The sequence below is a fragment of the Mastigoproctus giganteus genome, chromosome 10 (genome assembly GCF_048544385.1).
Source record: "Mastigoproctus giganteus isolate SK-2022 chromosome 10, ASM4854438v1, whole genome shotgun sequence".
Classification (NCBI taxonomy): Eukaryota; Metazoa; Arthropoda; class Arachnida; order Uropygi; family Thelyphonidae; genus Mastigoproctus; species Mastigoproctus giganteus.
The window spans coordinates 210,462,294-210,482,896 of NC_143584.1; the positions used below are offsets into that span (position 1 = coordinate 210,462,294).

The window sequence follows — 20,603 nt, forward strand, 5'->3', positions numbered from 1 at the left end:
GAATGTTGCTTAATTTTTCCCATAAGGCTGCAGTTAATTCTCTGCTTGAACTAGAACACCTTGTTCTAGCTCATTTATTTTTCCAGATCATCCCGGTGTTCATTTGGACTCAGATCTGGGCTATGGGCTGGAAATGGCATGTTCATCACATTTTTCCCAGTTGTATTGACTGCATTTGTGTCAGGAAGCAGTATTATTCTAATATAAATGTCTCCTCTTGCCAAAGAATTGTCACAATGTAGGTAAGGCAGAATTTTGCTGTGTCAAGTAAATAGTTACATTCACAGTTTCATTTATGTCAACCTGTGGACCAAGTCTGATCTATGTGAAATGGGCCCATGCTATCACAAAATACTCCTCCTCTGAACATCATTCTGGTGCAGTATAGATTGAGTGAAACTGCTCTTTGGGCCTATGCTACTTGCAACACATTGCAATGCATTCTGCCACTGCTGTAATGTCCAGTGCTTCCATTTTCTCTGCAACCATGACAGTCCACTCTACAAAGTGTTTTTCTGCTGATAGTCCTATTCTTATGCCTATTCTATCAGTTGTCTCTTGAGTCAGTTCATTAAGGGTGCCTTTGCGATATCCTCTCTTTTTTCCACTTCAACTGTCAGCATACTCTGGTCTCTACCTGTCTTGGGATGAATGTTCACATTACACTTTTCATGACTCACATTTGACTTTTGTTGTCCCATTATATTTCATCTGCCTGTTATTGAGTGTTGTCTTTTATGTCAACACTATGAAATTTTATCATATCAGAACTTTTAACTGGCACTGCCATCTACATGTCATATGATCTCTGGAATTAAATATTACTTCCTGGGAATGAAGTGTCCCAATATATGTTAAAGGATAGTGTATATGATAATGGAGAAGGCCACATCTTGTTCATTAAGTGTGCTGCCATGTTCTAATATTTGAGAAAAAGTTTAGCCCTTCAGTGGTTGATGAACTCTTTTTAGGCATTTTCATCCCATGGACGAACTAAGTTTTACTACATAGATTATTCTTCATCACTTTACTCTCTGCATATATGTCAGTTTAGTGCTCTCTCTTTGTCTCTTCTCTTCTTCCCCCCTGCCCCACTTTCAGAAGATTCCATCCATATCATCCGTATTCAGTTTTGCTAATTTTCTCCTTGTATTCTCAAACACTTCTACTTACCTGACTTTTTCTAAACTATTATCTATTTCCTTACATCTTTTTATTTATTCCATATTCATTATTATTATTTTCAGTTTCATTTGTTATCTGTAAGTTTCTGTTTGTTTGTTCCAAGGAGAGCTGTGTTTTGCTATGATCTGTTCTCTGCTTTAGTGATTCTTAGGTACTGGGCAACAACTTGCAAAGTGATTTGATTTTCATTGTGCTGTGATTTGAGGAAAGGCTATGTCAGACTGGAATCAGATCAATGTGAACATATACATGAGTTACAAATAGAGAAATATGAAAAAGTTATGGGCTTTGTTTTATAATCATTTGCAACCAGAGTTATACATGTCAAAGCAGGATCATGGGAAAATGGTTGTACTATCCTAATTATTCACTGTTTACAAAGAGGTTTGTAAATTGTTGGGTTTTTTTTTTTTTTTTTTTTTTTAGAAGCCTAAGGCCATATTGCTCCGGGATATGCGGTGGTCATTCCCTGACCTTTCCGCATCCTCCGTATTTCGTGGTGACGGGCTCGAACCCCGGTCTAATCAAAAAGCGTGTGCTACGCACTGCTGCTCCTTCCCACCTGGCTACAGAGGCACCGTAAATTGTTGGGCGATGTATTTTGTGTTTATGCAATAATATGATATACAATAATAATATTTTGTTCATTTGTATTTCAAGTTGTGATGTCACTGAAAGGTTTTTAAAAAGCAGCAGAACACTTGTTCTGTATTGGTTGATGCAGAATGTTTTGCTCTTTATTATGGTAATGTAAAACTTTTTAGATGGTTAAATAAGAAATATATTGAACTGTCAATTTATTTAGTAAGTTTATTCCGCAATGTGTAGCATTGTAAATAAAAAAAACTGTTCAAAATCTAGATCAGTACCACACCATTAACATGCTATTGAATGTTTCTGCTTCACATTTTGGGGTTATGCAATCTGAACTTGTTGGATGTCGAATTCCAACATATTGCACAAATCTATTGTCTGCACCTGGCAGTAACTAGAAGCTCATCGCAAATAATGGAGCATCAGATTGTATTGGGGAAATTGATTGATTTTAAATAAGAGCATGCATTTGTGTAACAGATTTTTGTGGAAGTTCTGGGTGTGCTCTTTTACTCTCCCCCTCCCATCTTATCTAATGTATTCTTCAAAACATCTTGCAAATAATTTGTATTGACAAAAGAAACATACATCAAGTGGTTGACAATATCATTTTGTTTTGGATGGTATAATTTTGATCTCAAGATCTGTCTTCCTCAGGAAAGGCTGTAGATGGTAAACTTGCATCTTTCTGCTTCCCAGACCATGCATTGACCAGGAGAAGAGACCTTACCTGCAGTTCTGGTTGAAGAATGTGTTGCATCAAATGGATAACAAGGTTGGTAGACATTTTATCACTAGACCACATTCATACACTATGTATGGTAGGGCATTCTGTATGACACATTGCTCAACACATTTTCCAAATTTCCTTTCAGATTCTTGAAAGCAAATGTACAACTTCTTCCCAAGTTTCCCATCCATAGATATCAACAGAATGTGTAGCAGAAGCCACAGACTGTACCACTGCTTCAGTTGTCTTCTCACCAGGTTGCAACAAGGTCTGCCTAAAAGTGAGTTCATACTCAAAATAGCTCTGATCTGGGTTGAAAACAGAGGATTCAGTGATATTGGTTTCTTTGAAATATTCTGAATTTGGCGGGCAAATTACCAAGCTTTTTTTTTTTTTTTTTTTTAATGGTGATTACTTTTACTTGTCTTCTTCAAATGAACTTTGTGACTTTCTGTGCTGATATTCCATAATAACATTTGCTTGATTCTATATGTATATGGTGTGCTTTAAAATTTAGCAAAACTTCACCTCGAGAAGCATTTTTTAGCCATTCTGCAAATGTCAGTAATGTAATGACATGCTGTTTTCTCTTGCCTTTCTGAATTTGATAAACATATTTTTGTTACTATTCTTCCCTCATTTTCCTACTCTCTTTTCCATGAAAAAAACAATCTGATATACCCTATCAGGGATAGTCTTGTACTTTGTAGTTGCAGCCATTGCAAAACTTTTTAGAGCCTTATATATATTTGGTAGGGGGGGATAAACTGGTCCTCTTTTTTTGAGTGGACTTTTGGTAGAGGCTGCTGATGAGGATTACAGCTACTTTGTCAACTGCTTTCAGGGCTGGTATCTTCAATAATAATAGTCTCACTAGTTACATCATAAAATTGTAGATCTTTGACAAAGCCATATGGCCATGGTTCTGCATTCACTTAAAACTCATTTGTTACTTTCTTTTTTAGGAGCTCTATTATTGTGTACATCATATATATAAATTATATCTCCTGTGCAGTTTTATTGTGCACAGTATAGTCTTCATTATGTTGCCTGTCACAATAAATAGCACCATCGGCACTGTCAAGTGACAGTGCCTATTATGCTATTTGTGACAGAACTTTCCTGAAAGTCTTGAATATATTTCTGTTTGAATGTATGAAATCTCTTGTGATGAACACCTCCTTTAATCTCACCTTGTCACACTGTCTGAAACGTTTTGAAAATTCCATTTATTCTAACATTAATTGATTCTAAACATACCTAATTCACAATTTTTTTTAAATAAAACCCACAAAATTGAACTAACAATGCTTAATAAACTTTCAGTGATATTACAACTTAAACAACTGGATGAAAGATTATTCTTGTGTAGACAAAGTTTTTCCAACAGTGAATAAAGATTGTGCAGCCACTCTCCCATACTTATTTTTCAGCCTATATAACTGGGTTGCAAAAAGAAGTTACTTTTTCATATTGACCTGTATGTAGCTTTCTGTAGACATTTCATCCCAGTGCAATTCTGGACTGTCATGGTTTTCCATTGTTAGTCAATATGGGAGATTAAAATATAAAAGTTTCAAATTCCATAGGGAATAGAAGAGATCTTGGGTAAAGCATTATTAATATTAGCAATACAGTACAATGAAGTCAGTCTTTTGTTGGACCAGCCAAAAAAAGTGTGCGTGCATATTAAATAAATAAAATAGGTAGTTTATTTTAATTATTTATAGTGTTTATTGATGTGTTTCCCTAATGTAGGTACTTGTCATGCTGACTTTTGAACTCACCAAGCCTTAGCTACTCACAGTGGTAACTTATTCAATTAATTAACAACTCACTGGGTAAAAGAAAACTGTGTACAATCTGGTCTAAACCACGTCTCCATAATTTGTATTTATGGCCACTCATTTTGGTATGACTGAAGAGTTCCATCTTCATTTATTTTGCTGTTCCGTTAATGACCTCATTGACTTCTCCTCTCTAAGTTGTATGGTTACCATGCTTGTATCCCACATGTTCTTCAGTCATTCCTTGTATGAGTGCCTTTTACTGAGCTCACCAGGCACATTGCCAATCTTTGGACATTTTCACGATGCTCAGTGTCTTCTTTTAGGTGTAGTCTCTATACTTGGACACAACATTCCAAGGGCCTTTTTTTGTCAACTGTCTATGCCACAGAGAAATTTGTCTGCCCTTATTATAAGCCACCCCACAAAAAAACCTCTTTCTTTACTGTTTTCAGTTCAGCCACAGCAAGTAAGTTCTTTTGGGATTGCAATTCCCCAAATGTAAGGGCTTGTGTTTTGCTGCATTAAAAAAATAGCTGCCACTTTTATGTTTGTCTTTAAAGCCCATGAAAGTCATTCTGAGGGAGTGCTGCTGAATGTTGATCATTAACCAGTCTACCAATCTTGATATCACTGCCTGATATCAGTCATTTAAAAAAATCAGAAACAGCATTGATCCATTTACTGATTTTTGGGGGACCCTCTTCTAATGTTAACTGAATCCGAAGAGTAATGATTAACTGCAACCCCCTGCCTCATGTCCTGCAGCCACCCAATTGAAACTTGAATTGGAAGAATGACACTTAAATTTATTTAAATTCTTAGGATTGGATATGACTGATTGGAAAAAAAAAAAGAAGAGTATTCTAGCTACAGGCATCCAAGATATGGTTTGGCTAACTACAAAGTTGAGGATATATACAGAATGAGTAATCTAGAGTATTTCATGTATGCCCATCACACAACATTTTAATTTTGAGTGTGTTATGCAGTCAGTGTGAAGATGTGTTGACACCTTTAGTGTCTCTGTTCAACAGAGACACTAAAGGTTCTAATGTATGGTTGCTTAACTACAAAATTTGGGGAGATATTTATTTATTTATTTAGTTTTTTTAAAATTAATTTTGAAACATTAAAGAAAAATTTTTAGATAGGAAGGAACATAACAGTAAGTGTTAGAAATTGTGAAAGAAGAAAATGTCAGATGATGAATGTTATGTGATATATACACAAAAATACTGAAGGCAGATACATCTATCAAAAGGCATTCAGTATTCCTATTTTCTGTCAATTAATGGTATTTTCATTTGTATTAAATTTAATTTTTTTCATCTGTGGCTATCTGTAGTGGCATAATGCAGAGCTTCAGAGATGTTTATCTGCCCATGCCTTAAGGAGGAGATTCCAAATCTTAACCATGTGGCTGGATGCAATTTGGCCGTAGCTTCACATTAAAATAAGTGTCCCCTTTTAATGATTTTATTTGTTATTCAGTGAATTTTTTGCTTATAGTTTTGATAATAAAGTGGCAGTTCAAAAATTACAGAGAGAGTGAAAAAAAATCCTTTTTAATCTGTTAAGTACAGAATAGTTCAAAATTAGAAATCTCTCTGTCTTCCATCTTTTAAATATTTATCAAAATTTCATATTTAAGTTATTTAATAAAAGCTCTCTCTGTTTTAATAGGAAGAGATAACAACACTGAGAGAAGTAAGGTCAGCTGAAGTAGCTGGTATACAGATTTTAAGGCAAGAAGTAACAGAGCTTAAAGAACAAATAGATAATAAGGTAAAAATTGTATTCAGGTTGATTTAAAATTATGTATAAGTATTTTTAAATTGGTGTGCATTTTATATACCATGATTATTTTGAATAAAAACGTTTGCAATTTCTAGCCGTCATGTACTTAATGTTCCTATGCATTTCAAGTAAACCAGCGTTTGAACAGAGTGGAGAGTGAACGACTGATATTTGAACACATAGGAAAAAAATTTTAAAATGATTCTGGAAGTATAAAAAAAAGTTTGAGAAGTGTCTAGCATTCATGGAACAAATGTGCAAACACAGCTGATAACTCAATTTTTGAGGAGCACAGGACCATTAATATTATCAATAAAGGCAGATGTGTATATCAAGAGTAGGATATCAAGAAGTGCCAACAATGTTCAAGCTTGTTAGAGATACCCACAACAGACAGTCACCTTAAAAGTCAAAAAAGGCAGTATCCTTAAATTACATGAGTTAGTTGAATGTTAAAATTTTAAAGGTCATGAAGACAGGGGGCCCTACATACTTTAGCTCTTGCATAGAATTCAGTTATTGGCTGTTTATAAGAAAGGTAATGATGGTAATTTTGAAAATGCAATTGTGTTGTTGGATTAAACACATTAAGACTAATTGGACACTTGTATCATCCAGCTATGTCTATTTAGCTAATGAACACCCCTGTACTTCTCTTCAGAAAGATGGAAACCTGCTGGGAATTCTTGTCAATAGGAATCTCCTCTTTTGGGATAATCACCTTATAATTCTGGTGATACTATTACAGGACAAAGTTATCTTGAAATGTTTATGAATAATATAGTCTGCAACAGAAACATGTTTCTATTCACAGGTGTATTTTCAGTAGGATGGTGCATCTCCACCATGCTTTTGTACAAATGTTTGTGCCTATCTGAATACTGAATTTCCAAAACAATGGATAGTCCATTGGGCAGTACTCACAAATATCCTCCAAGGTCTCTAGAGCCTACAACTTGGGCTTAGTTATGTGGCAATAACTTAAAGTTGAAGTGCATAGTTGTGAACCTGCCAAATTTTGGAAAAGAATATGGGAGGAATTACAAATAAAATTTTATTTGACATATCTGCCATTGTATGTCAAGCAGAGAAGAGATGCTGTGCATGTAGTAGTGGAAATTTTGAATATCTGGCCTTATGTATAATTTCCAAATATTTGGAAATGACTGTGTAGAAAACTTGGGTCTATTTACTCTGTAAGCCTCTAGAGATAGTTCTCTGTTTATAGTAATCATAGCATAATTTTGAAGATATTTTAAAAATTATATATTTATATAACACATTTCCAAAAATTGTTTGTTGTCCTTGCTTAATTATTTTAATATATGAAGGTGTTTCTGTCTGCCTGTGTCTGTATTCTTGCATGCACACTGTATTTAGTATAATAAGAGCTATTATCTGCTCAATATCTCCTATATTCTTTGTTACTTTTAGTAAATAATACAGATTACTTTGATCTCTTTATAGGAAGGCTTCTTATCCAACTCTCCTAGTCCATCACATAAATTAATTAAAATACAATAAAATTAATAGACTACATTTTGATGTGTTCCATAGCGATAGCTACAACACCAACTTAATAACCTGGAATTACCACTGAGGCCCCAACCCAACTCCAAAACTATCAACCGCGATGCAACCATCAGTATAAGAAAACATTATGTCAAATTTACTTATAGTAGAAAGAACAAATAAATAAGAAATACGTGAAGACAGATTTCTTCCTTCTTAAGTTTGACGGAAATTTTTCGATACTTCGTGTTCACAGGACGGAATGAAACTAAAAAATGCACTGATTCATAAGTATTTTAAAAGAAATTTAATCCTCATCATACATACGTTTATAGGACCAATCATCTGATGTTAAAAAAGGTCTGCGAATATTGATTGAGTTTTTATGGAGTTTCATTTTAAGTGTTTCAGCAGTAAGTAATTTACTATAATTGTGCTGAATATTAATTATTTTGGCTTCATTAAAAAGAAAAGATTGTGCCTCATTCACAGCATGGAATGGCAACTCTAAAGTGTTTGCTCTTGACACGCGTACAGAAGCCTCATGTTGTTTAGCGTGAAAATCCAAACCCCCCCTCGAGTAGATCCAACATAAACCGAGTCGCAGTCTTTACACAAAATGCTATAGACGAGATCATGCGTTTGTTGAAAGGAAGAATTGAATTTGTGTGACGAGGACTAAATTTCTTTTAAAATACTTACGCATCAGCGCATTTTTAGTTTCATTCTGTCCTGTGAAGATGGCGTATCGAAAAGTTTCCATCAAACGTAAGGAGGAAGAAGTCTTCACATATTTCTTATTTATTTGTTCTTTCTACTATGAGTAAATCTGACATAATGTTTTCCTATACTGATGGTTGCGTCTCGGTTGATAGTTTTGGAGTTGGGTTGGCGCCTCAGCGGTGATTCTGGGTTATTAAGTCGGTTTGGTAGCTATCGTTAAGGAACATATTAAAATGTAGTCTATTAATTTTATTATATTTTAATTAATTTACATGATGGACTAGGAGAGTTGGATAAGAAGCCTTCCTATAAAGAGATCAGGGTAATCCTTATATTATTTACTAATGTACACTATATATATATACAGGATGTCCCAGAAAGAATGCACCATAGGGGAAAATAATAAAATATTTCTAACTATTGTGTTTCCTTGTTACAAGTTTAATTTTGGCAGAATGATAAGAAAACATAACACATTTTTCCTATCTGTAGATAATGGCAAGAGGTTTCCATGGATAAGCTCTTCCGGGCCTCTTGAATAGAACTCCTCACTTTAAGCAGAAAACCGAGCTTTAATGTCATTAATTACTATTAATAACTCGCATCAGTGTGAAATCGACAACTCTATAATGATTTCTTCATTTTAGAGAAGAGGAAGAAGTCTAAAGCTAGAAGTCTAAAGGAGTAAAAAGGTGGCTGCCACAGATTTCCACCAAAGTCCACTTACATGGGAAGCTATCCAAAGGTGTCCACCTGCTGGCATTGTCAGCCAGCAGGTGGACACCTTTGGATAGCTTCCCATGTATCTTCAACTTGATAGCCTGTCTTAACATTTCTAGATTTAGGATTCCCCAGTGATGCTGTTGCCTTTTGGAAGGTAATAGAGTGTTAACTCTATAAAGTTTAAGCCTTTTTTTTTTAAAATGTATATGTTACTTACTATTTTTAAATATAGATGTTACATTTGACTATATGAATATTATATTATTAATAATTGGTTGATCTCTGTAGGTACAACGGCTAGAAGGACAAGTTGAAAAGCGGCATAGTGATTTAGAAGACAGATTATCTAAAAAATTAAGTGAAGAATGCAATCAAATTGGTCAAATCGTAGAAAATGCTATGCAGCAGTGCTGTCAGCAGTTGTGTGGTAATGTTTCGAGTGTATTATTAGTAAGTTTTTTTTTCTCTTTTTTAGTGGTAATTATTCAAATTTATACATTTCACAAATAGATGAATTTTAAACAAGCTTGGCCATATCTACCCATCAGAATGTAACAACTTGACTCCCAGTGGATGGATTTCAGTGAAATTTTATAGTTGGGTCTTTTAGAAAGATTTCATCAAGTGATCCCATTTTCATTAGACTCTGATAGAAATTTGACAATTTTTTAATCTCCCCTTCCCGCATAAAATTTTGAAATATTTCTTATATTTAAATGGAAGTGTGTTTTACATGTTTGACCATTAATCAGCAGATGATTGTCATATTGTCACTAGATTTTTAGTGTATCCTTTGTCAGTCCCTGGAAAGGGTCTAGAATGAATTCGGATTTGATACCATCTTCAGCCCATTACTACAGAAACCTCATAGTAGTTAATGGTTTTTGAGCATTACCCAAAGTTAAATCAACACCAAATTTTCAGCATAAGTTTTTGCAGGTCTCTAAGAAGCTTTTAAGATTAATTACAACTTCTTAGTCCTCCACCCCATAGAAATCTATATAAATTTAGCATTAGCACCTTGTCAATTAATTTTAACATGAGGTCTGGGAATGCGACTTGTTTCATCCCAGTTTGTGCCTCACTGATTGCAGAGTGGCGAGTTCTCTTATATCAGGGTCTTCTGTGGTGTGCTCCTTAACCACACTGTTTCTTCCATCATTATTGGTGACGAATCATGGATATATGGCTGTGATCCTGAAACAAAAGCCCTTTCCTTTTAATGGCAGAACCCATCTTTTCCAATGCCCAAAAAGACAAGAAAATATTGATCAAATCTGAAGATCATGCTTGTTGTATTTTCTAACTATGAGGCATTGCTCATTATGAATTTGTCCTGTATGTTTAAACAGTGAACCAGGAATATTGCAAAACCATTCTGTGGCAATTGTGTGATGCTGTTTAGGGAAAACAACAAGGAAGGTGAGCTTCAAGGAATTTGTGCTTGCTTGTAGTTTTTGGACATTGATTGGCAGTGATCAAAGAAGTATAGCATATGAGTAAAACAGTTTTAATGCACACAGGCATACATTAATATGTGACATATTAAAGTCTTGAATAATATTTGAGGTTGGGCATGTCTTTCAGGTGCATAATAACTGAATATTTCCCAGTGGAAATCAAGTTGATGACTTTTCAGGGACTGAGCTGGAATGACTCCTATTAAATATTATGACAAAATCAAATGACACAGCTTACATATTTATGAATTAATTCTATCATTATGTGCATAACCAGCCTTACATAATATCTAAGCCTTGTTGCAAAAGTAAATATTCAGAATTTAACTACTTTTTTCCTTTGGAAAAATTTTGAAGTCATTCACAAATACAAGCAAATGCACATCAGAATGATGCATTAAAACTGACATAAATCAGAACAAAATGAAAATAAATTAGTACCTCTTATACTTGTAGTATAAGAGATATATCAGATATATCTCTTACATCAGGTCTGTTTCAGTGTGCTGCTGAACCACACTTAGTTTCTTCCATCAATATTGGTGACGAATCATAGCCTGATTTTGCTTGTCTGCATAAAATAGGCCCCAGTAGCTCTCTATTCATAACTGAATTAGCTGTTTTCATTATCTGAAATAGAGAAATTGGTTCGCTGTGTAGATTGCTTTATGAGTATACAGTATTGCATAAAATCATGAGACTAAATGTTGTGTTGTAACACAGTTATTCTCATGATTTTATGCATCTGTCTCTTACTAGACAGGTGGAATATTCCTGTCATGTCACTAGTGAGAATATTGTTTTGTGTGGAGGAACTATAAAACTAGTCTGTGGAGTCAGGCACAGTCTGTGGGTCACATGTTGTGAACCATGGACTGTCTCCACAACTAGTCACTTTGAGTACACTTGTAAAAACAGTGTATGAACTAAAGATATTTTGGTTGTTTTTCTCAGAATATAAACAGTTAATTCTTTCTGATGTATTTTGAAGAATTAAAATAAAAATTTGTTGATTCTCATATCAAATTTTTATTGTGACCTTGTCTGAGGAAATTTTTTTCCTTATAGGATGGTTGTAAGAAGAATAACGATTGTCATAGTTACCCTGCAGATAACATATTAGACCTTATTAGGGCAGAACTACAAAGGCATGAAGCTCAGCAAAAAAAGGTAACTAGCAGTCTCACAACTTTTAGGAACTTTTTCTGTGTGTAATTGATATTTTCTTCTTGTAGAGACCAAATAGGAAGCAAAGTTACTTTAAAATGTAATTCACTTGCTTCAAATTAACTGCAGGTTCACAGAATTTAGCTGATTAAAAGTAAAAAAATATGGTATTAAAATTATTCAATTTGAAGAAACTAGTCAATTTCAATAATTACAGTTTTCTTTAAATACAAATGTACCCTTTTTATAATTGAAGAAATTGAAGCACTTCTCCCTGCATAGGTTGAAAGCTGCCTTTATTTTTAAAAAGAGATTAATTGAACAGGTTGGTATATTAGACTTTTCATGATACATTTCTTGCTGTATCACTTTTTTTAGTGAGCATTAGGATATTGATTACATTATACAGGTTTAAAATAATTTGTAATTCTTATTCACAAATAATAAAACATTTATTAGCTTCTAATCTTAGATTCAAAGGGTATTACTGAATCACACAGATACACTAAATAAAATTAGAGGAACACCGCATATAATTAACATATAAATTTATTGCTAAACAGAACCTTATGGCCTCAGTTGGAGACCAATAATATTCATTGTTTTCGATCAGATGTTTTGAGGGTCTGATTTGATTGGGGGTATTAGCATTAGTAAAGGCACATGATGCAAGAAAGCATGCTTATATAGCATCAGCCAATAAAAAAAAAAAAAAAATCCCTACTCATTTCACCCATCCACTCTCTCCAAATGTTTGTCTAGTTCTGCCTTGAATCTATTTAACCTATCAACTTCTACAATGACAGATGGAAGTTTGTTCCAGCAATCAATCATCCACTGGCTAAAGGCAAACTTCTGCACATCTATCCTACAACTATCTCTCCTTAATTTGAAGTTATGCCCTCTCAGGCAATTATTCTGAGCAAGAGGAAGAATCCCATCCGCATTGAGCATGCTCAAACCATTAAAGGCTCTATACACCTCAATCAGATCACCTCGCAAGTGCTTATATCTCCAGACACTGTAATTTGCAAAACTTAAGCCTTTCTTTGTAAGAGCAACCCTTTGTTCCATTCACTAAACTTGTTGCCCTTCTATGTACTCATTCCAGCAGCTCTACATCCTCCTTAAAATGAGGCCTCCAGACCTGTATACAGTACTCAAGGTGTGGCCTGACCATTGCCTTATACAAGGGGATATTCACCTCCTTATCCCTGCTAAAAAAATTACTGTATATCATTGACAAGACACCATGAGCTACTCTTGTAGACTGTCTGCACTGCTCAAAAAGTTTAATATTTGCCTGCACAATTTAGCCCCAGATCCTTTTCATTATCTACCACTGTCAGTGTAGTACCACAGAGTTGATACGTTACTCTGGGGTTACTACTTCCCATATGCAGTACTTTACATTTGTCAATGTTAAACTTCAGTTGCCACCTCTCAGCCCATCTGCTCAACTTTTCTAGATCCTGTTGCAGCAGCGTACTATCATTAACAACCCTGCCAACCTTTGTATCGTCTGCAAACTTGGACATTAAGCCTGATAAGCCTGATCAATATCATTAATAAATACAGAAAACAACAATGGACCCAACACTGAAACCTGGGTGACTCCACTAATAACATTAGTCCAAGAAGAGCAGTGTCCATTGATTACCATTCTCTGTCTTCTCCTACTCAACCATCCCTTTATCCATAGCAGCAATTTGCCTCCACTGCCACGCTGCTCCAATTTGTGCATCAACCTTCCATGTGCAATGGTATCAAAAGCCTTTCTAAGGTCCAAATATATGATATCAAAATTATTCCCTGCATCCAGTTCCTTTGTGACCACATCATAGTATCCAATCAAATTAGTCAGACAAGACTTTCCCTTAACAAACCCATTTTGTGTCCGAGCTATACCTGAAGTCTTGTCTAGATGAGTCTACAGTGCTTCTTTAACCAGTGTTTCCATTAATTTCCCTGGAACAGAAGTTAAACTAACAGGTCTGTAATTACTTGTGTTGCCCTTTGATCCTCCTTTGTGAATTGTGGTCACATTTGCATATCTCCAGTCCATGGGTACCTCCCCTGATTCCAAGGAAGCTCTCATAATTATGGCTAAGGGTTTGCTTACTTCCTTTGCTGCTTCCTTTAATATAACTGGATAGATCCCATCCACCCCAGGTGCCTTTCTTATGTTTATCTTCAACAATTTCTCGTCCACTTTGCTCTCAGTTATTACAAAATCATCTCACTCACTGCCAGAGTTTAATCCACCTCTGGCATTCTCCTGCCTGAATAACTCCTCATGTGTGAATGTAGATGCAAAATACTCATTTAGTTTGTTAGCTACCTGAGCAGGCTCATCAACAGTTGAACCATTGATATCAAGTGGACCAATCTGATTCATCCCTTTCCTTCTAGAGTTTACATAACTAGATCATATGTATAGCTTAGCTTAATTTTCAGCACTCACCTCATAGTAATCTGCTTAGCTGGTGGAGAGTTTTACCACATACATAGTGGTTATAGGATTCTAATAACTTACAGGGATTTTGGGTTTAAAACTAAGTTATGGGCTATACAAGTTTTCTAAGAAAGGAAAGTGTACCTTCCATTCTATGGTTGCCTAATTAAATTAAATTAAATGAAGAAAAATAGAAGCTAATAGCCGCGCACAAGCGACTTTCGAAAATTCGTCCTCAGTTAGCTATAGTGGGGGGGAAAGAGAGCGCGCTTGTGTTATATACGGGTTGGGTTTCCCGAAATGCATTTCAGTGCACGTGGAAACTTAATACGTGCTAAATTCCAAATGAGGGAGAAATTGCCGGGAATCTTTTTATTTAACACGTTGAGTGATGTATGGCGCTTAAATCATTCAATGACCATTCAATGTTAGTTCTGTACTTGCTGAGTTAGTTTTAGTACAGAACTAACACAACACATCCAATCTCAAAATCACAACCCACTCATCGATTGAGCCATCACAGTAGTTAAATTAAATTCCAGCTACAAAATCCTTGAAAATGAAGCCCTCGTCATTGAATGGTTTAAGCGCCATACATCACTCAACGTGTTAAATAAAACGATTCCCGCCAATTTCTCCCCCATTTAGAATTTAGCACGTATTAAGTTTCCATGTGCACTGAAAAGCATTTCGGGAAACCAAACCCGTATCTAACACAAACGCGCTCTCTTCCCCCCCCCCCACTATAGCTAACTGAGGATGAATTTTCGAAAGTCGCTCATGCGCGGCTATTAGCTTCTATTTTTCTTCATTTAATTTAATTTGATTAGGCAACCATAGAATGGAAGGTACACTTTCCTTTCTTAGAAAACTTTTATAGCCCATAACTTAGTTTTAAACCCAAAATCCCTGTAAGTTATTAGAATCCTATAACCACTATGTATGTGGTAAAACTCTCCACCAGCTAAGCGGATTACTATGAGGTGAGTGCTGAAAATTAAGCTAAGCTATACATACAATCTAGTTATTACATTACAGCACATAAGGACTCCTTAAAAAATCAAGAGTTTACATAAGTTTTCTTTGCATCCTTTGCCAAAGATTTCTCATCTGCCTTTGCCTACCTAACCTCCTTTGTGACTTGGTTACAGACCAGCTTATATCTATCATAACTCCTCAAATGATAGCTCCTTTCTGTGGTCCTCCACCAATTCCTCCACGTCCTTCTCATTGATCTGCAGGCCCATGGAACTGCCCAGACACACAATTTCCTGCATAACAGGCTTTTCTTCCAACTGTTGAATGCCTTCAAAGTCCCTTTGAGCCACAGCATCAGGCCACAATGGCCCCCAAGCTGAATTCAAGCAACTACAATTAGGAAAATAGCATCCGCTATATTGAAGTGACCCTTCCAAAAGTCCTTCAGAGTCACATCACTGGAAGAAGTGGCCTCTAAACATTTCCTGAACATTGTCTTAGGGTAGAGTTTTTTAAAATTTGTGCTCACCTGCTGGTCCATAGGGCACATCGTAGCCAGGTGGGCAGGAGCAGCAGTGCGTAGCACACATTTCTTGATTAGACCGGGGTTCGATCCTGTGACCACCAAATATGGAGGATGTGGAAAGGTCAGGGAATGACCACCACATATCCCCGGAGCAATATGGCCTTAGTTGCTAATGCTCCTAAAAACCAAATACTAACAGCTGGTCCATAGGCTGGAGGAGAGGCATCGTATTAGGTGGCAAGAAGTGAACCTTGATAAAAACTGAACTCATCTGGTAATTTTTCCATCAAATTAGGCGGATGGGCTGGAGCATTGTCCATGACCAAAAGAATCTTCAATGGAAGATACTTCTCCCTAAGGTAGTCACGGACAGTGGGGCCAAACACCTCAGTCACCCAGTCGGAGAAAAGGCTCCTGGTCACCCAAACCTTGTGGTTGGAATGCCACAAAACTCCAAGGCAGTTTTTCCTGATTGTTTTAAAAGCTCTGGGGTTCTCTGAATGGTACACAAGCAGTGGTTTGACCTTGCAGTCACCCGAAGCATTGTCACAAAAGAGCAATGTTAGCCTGTCTTTCATTGTCTTATGGCCAGGCAAGGTGGTCTCCTCCGTGATATATGTTCTGCATGGCCTTCTCTTCCAGAAAAGGCCAGTTCCATCGCAGTTAAACACCTGCTGTGAAAGAAAGCCTCCATTATCAATTGATATTTTCTTAAATTTCTCACGATGTTGCTCAGCAGCACCCCTATCTTCACTGGCAGTCTCACCATGCTGCACAACACTTTGTAATCCAGTCCTTTTCCGAAATCCGGTAAACCACCCCTTGGTGCTAAAAAACTCCTTCACAGAACCAGTACTTGTACTAGGAGCCTTAGCACCAAGTTCCTCAAACAATTGTTTGGCCTTTTCACAAATAATTGCCTCACTGACACTATCACCTGCCATTTATATTTCATTAATCCACACTAATAGAAGAGTTTCCATCTTTTCTGTGATATTACAACGTGAACTGCTTAACCTAGAGATTCCCTTCGCAACCTGTGCACTTTTTATTTCTTCCTTGTTTTTTAAAATTGTACTGATTGTTGATTTAGCCATACCATATTCAGCACTTAGATCTCCTACACTTTTTCTACTTTCTCGCTTGGAAATTATTTCTTTCTTAATGTCTAAGTTAATTAGCTTTCTCACTTTATTTTGCTAGCTCGTGGTAAAATTATTTAGCAGAATAATTAAAAAATATATTTTCAATACTAAAAGGCAAATAAGCAGATAACTGAACTAAACTAATAACTGAACTTTACAAACGATAAAAAAGATAACTGATGCTCTAATCAAAGCAGGAAATTAGAATGGAAGCACTCTAATCAACACGTCATGCACACGCACATGCTACATCAGCCGATAGTATTCCTCTGCATTCATTGTAGCATCCTGATTTTATTGATAAACACTGTTTGTTGTAGCATTTGTTCATTGTAGCATACTTGATGTACTCTTATTTTATTTAACATTTATTAAGGTATTAAGTGGCGCCTCCATAGCCAGGTGGGCAGGAGCAGCAGTGCATAGCACATGCTTCTTGATTAGACGGGGTTCGAGCCCGTGACCACCAAATACGGGGGGTGTGGAAAGGTCGGGGAATGACCACCGCATATCCCCAGATCAATATGGCCTTAGTTGCTAATGCTCCTAAAAACCAAACAACAAACAAACAAGGTATTAAGTTTATTTTAAAAAGTTCCAAGAGTTAAGCTACATAAGAAATTCCACATTTACTATTTGTGCTTTCATCACCATGAAACCTACTTTTTGCCAAATGGTAAACATAGTTTCTTCATGTGCATATTTGCTTTTTTGTTAATACCTTAATACCAAGTGGTTAGATCATCATGGTCCAATTAGGTCTTGTGATTGTGCTATTGAGACTGACATTGCTAGTTCTGGAATACTTAGGAAGTAAATGAGTTTTGTAGTGATTCTTCCTGATCATCTGTTGTCTAGGGAGGTTAGGTTACCATTTAGTTATTATTAGTTAATTATTAGTTACCATTGTGTTATGGTACTCTGTGTTGTTAGGGGGATCATTACCTGGTTGTTTGTCTGTGTCATAACTCTGCCCCTAAAAATACAGGAAAAAGTCATTAATACAAAACTTCAAGGGGAATTAAGTTCTCTCACTTTGTAATAATGAGGTTTGTGAAATGAACAAAATAAATTTAAAATTTTGTTTTGTAATTTACTTTAAACTTTAATTTGCCATTGTACACATGTTTTTACATAAAATTAATATACTCGTGAATATAAAAATAGAAGAAAAACTACTTAATTTTGAAAAAATTAAAATTAATATTCACAATTAACAAAGATTGCATCAAAGAAAATTTTAAAGGCAATTATTAATTAAAACAGTCAAATTTTTGTACAGTAAGAATTAAGGAATCATAAGAAATGTAGGATTAAACAAGTAGTAAAAGGTACTCTTATAATTTTGAATTTTAAACAATAAAGATCAGTTTAGAAATGAACGAAAAAATCATACCAGTATTTGTTCGTGGGTTAATATGCCGGTTAAATTATGTGCTTCAACATTAAGTTATCTTAACTCAAGAATTTTACAATGTCTTTAAAAAAAAATCCACCTAATTCTGAACACTTTGTTTTATAATTGTTCTTAATAATAGCACCTCACTGCTAATGTCACTGAAAGCCAGTACAGTTTCAGTTACATTCAATGCATTTTGGGCATTGGATTTGTTAGGTAATGTGTGCACTAGTCCTTCTTCATCATCTTTATAACCTTTTCATTATTATGGTATTTACTGCTGTCAACATACTGAGCATTTAGTGGATTTCCTGATCGTATAACTGTAGTGGTAATGAGTAATCCACATGAACATTGCCTTGAAATTCTTCCTAGAGGTACATGTGTACTCTCAATTTCTCCCATTTCATTCACTTGATGGTCAGATTCATCTTCTGGAAAAGGGTCTATATTCTTCTTGATAAAGCCACTTTTGACAAAGCAGTTTATTATGGCATTAGGTGAAATGCTATTCCAAGCAATCATGATGTTTCAAAGGGCACCTAACACATCCATTTATGTGCTGTTTTATTTTCAAGGTAATAGATCAGATGATGCATTAGGCAGGATCTGTAGTCTTTCATTCAGATTATGAATGATACTCTGATCCAGTGGCTACATGAAACTTGTGATGTTTGGAGGTAGAAAGAGCATTCTAATGTTTGACAGCTTTACAGCCCAATACGATGCAACACAGTGATCGAGGACATCAGAATTTTCTCTTTCTGCAGAAGCATTCTTCTATCCAATTTTAAAATTCTATGATTGAAAAAGTTTAGCCTTAAGGCAAGCTTTTTTATTTGATTTGTACTCAAAACGGAGAGTGGTCATTCCTTTAAAACATCTTGTCTGAAAAGACTTGCCAATGACTAGGGGACTTTATGCTGCCATCTGCATTGATACGCAACAACACAGTCAATTCCTTCTCAATTTAACCCCCTTGGCAGGTTTCACCACAAATAACAAGGCTTTATTGGAAATAAAATTGTAAAATGCTCTTTTCTCATCTATGTTGAAAATGTCTTTTGTTTCATATTTGCCAAGTGGTTGTACACACTCCAGCCAATCTAGGGTTTTAGCCTTGTCAGCTCTGCAGCCACCCATTGCTACACTTGAGATCACTGTTACCAAGGTTCAGTGTGAAAAATCAGGTTTTTTTTTTTATAGTGGGGGGGTGACCAGTATTGATGCTCTCATTTCTGGTGACCATGGTTCAAGCCCACATGACTACAAAATGTGGTGTTCTTGTATTCTTTCTATGTTGTGCAAGCTCCTCTGGCCTGTAGTCATTCTGGAGTATAAATATACTGTCCATGGTGCAAACATTAACTTTGTAATACATATTAACTGTACTTTGTATAAATCTGCTATTGTATTAACAAGGTTTTCCTGTAGTTCATATTAGTAAATGTCTGTATTCAGTTTGTATATTTGTTTATAATTGGCTTCTGTTATGCCTATTATAGAAATGAAGCCTCTTTGTACAACCTTCATTTATAAAACTTATTACTGATGTTGGGACTGTTGTACAGTTGACCCTTCCAATTCTGGCAATCCATTATCTGGCACCAGCTATTTTTAGGAAAATGTACAAATGCAGAAAACCACCTGAGAATTGGTAATTTAGTTCTCAAGGTTATTCACTAAGCAGAGTATTAGAGTAGATTGTGCCGTGTGGAGATTTCAACTGTGAAAGCCATAAAGGTTTTGCTGTCCACCTACTTGCATCACATAAATATTTGTTAAAATGTGTCAGGGGATTGTCTACCATTGTTCACAAACAGCAGTAGACAGTTCCCTGACCTTTTAAAATATTTTTATTGACAATTAACATTGATTAATTACACTGGTTTACAGTGTATCTGGGGTTTGAGTAAAAGTATGTGGCAGTTATTTATGCATGTTTACTGATTACTAAACCGAAGTCCGTTTGTTTCTATCACGTAAAGATTTTTCACAATTCATTAACAAATTTTTACCTAGGTATTATATGCAAATGTGTACATAACTATAGTTTCTGCAATGGTTTACAAGTTTTATACCCCTATATTCGTAATCAGTATCAAATATTTGCCTCACATACAACAGATTGTGCATGATTAACTCGTAACTACACACACTGCAAGGTAGCCAACCTTGACCCAGGAAGGTAGACAGCCCCCACTCCGCTCTTCCGGCCCATCTGTGATTCCCAGAATTTTATTTTCTGAGTGGAGTCTGGGAGACTCTTGTGTGTAGTTACGGGTTAAACTTCTCTGAGTATGCACTCATTTGTTTGTACAGTCCACCCAACCACAGAGCCTATATAAGTGGCACATCTCTTATGGGGTCACAGTACTCCTGTAAAAACCGTCGTGAGCTCTCTCATTGTGTGTTAGTT

At 35.7% G+C, this 20,603-nt stretch overlaps 1 protein-coding gene across 1 annotated transcript in view; it reads left to right on the forward strand.

Moving 5' to 3' along the window:
* LOC150079840 (uncharacterized) overlaps positions 1 to 20,603 on the forward strand; it is a 58,236-nt gene that overhangs the window by 32,331 nt on the left and 5,302 nt on the right. Inside the window, exons 7-9 of the mRNA XM_090382705.1 lie at positions 5,983 to 6,084; positions 9,343 to 9,504; positions 11,583 to 11,684. Coding sequence (XP_090238831.1) covers positions 5,983 to 6,084; positions 9,343 to 9,504; positions 11,583 to 11,684 — 366 coding nt within the window. The remainder of the gene's footprint in view (positions 1 to 5,982; positions 6,085 to 9,342; positions 9,505 to 11,582; positions 11,685 to 20,603) is intronic.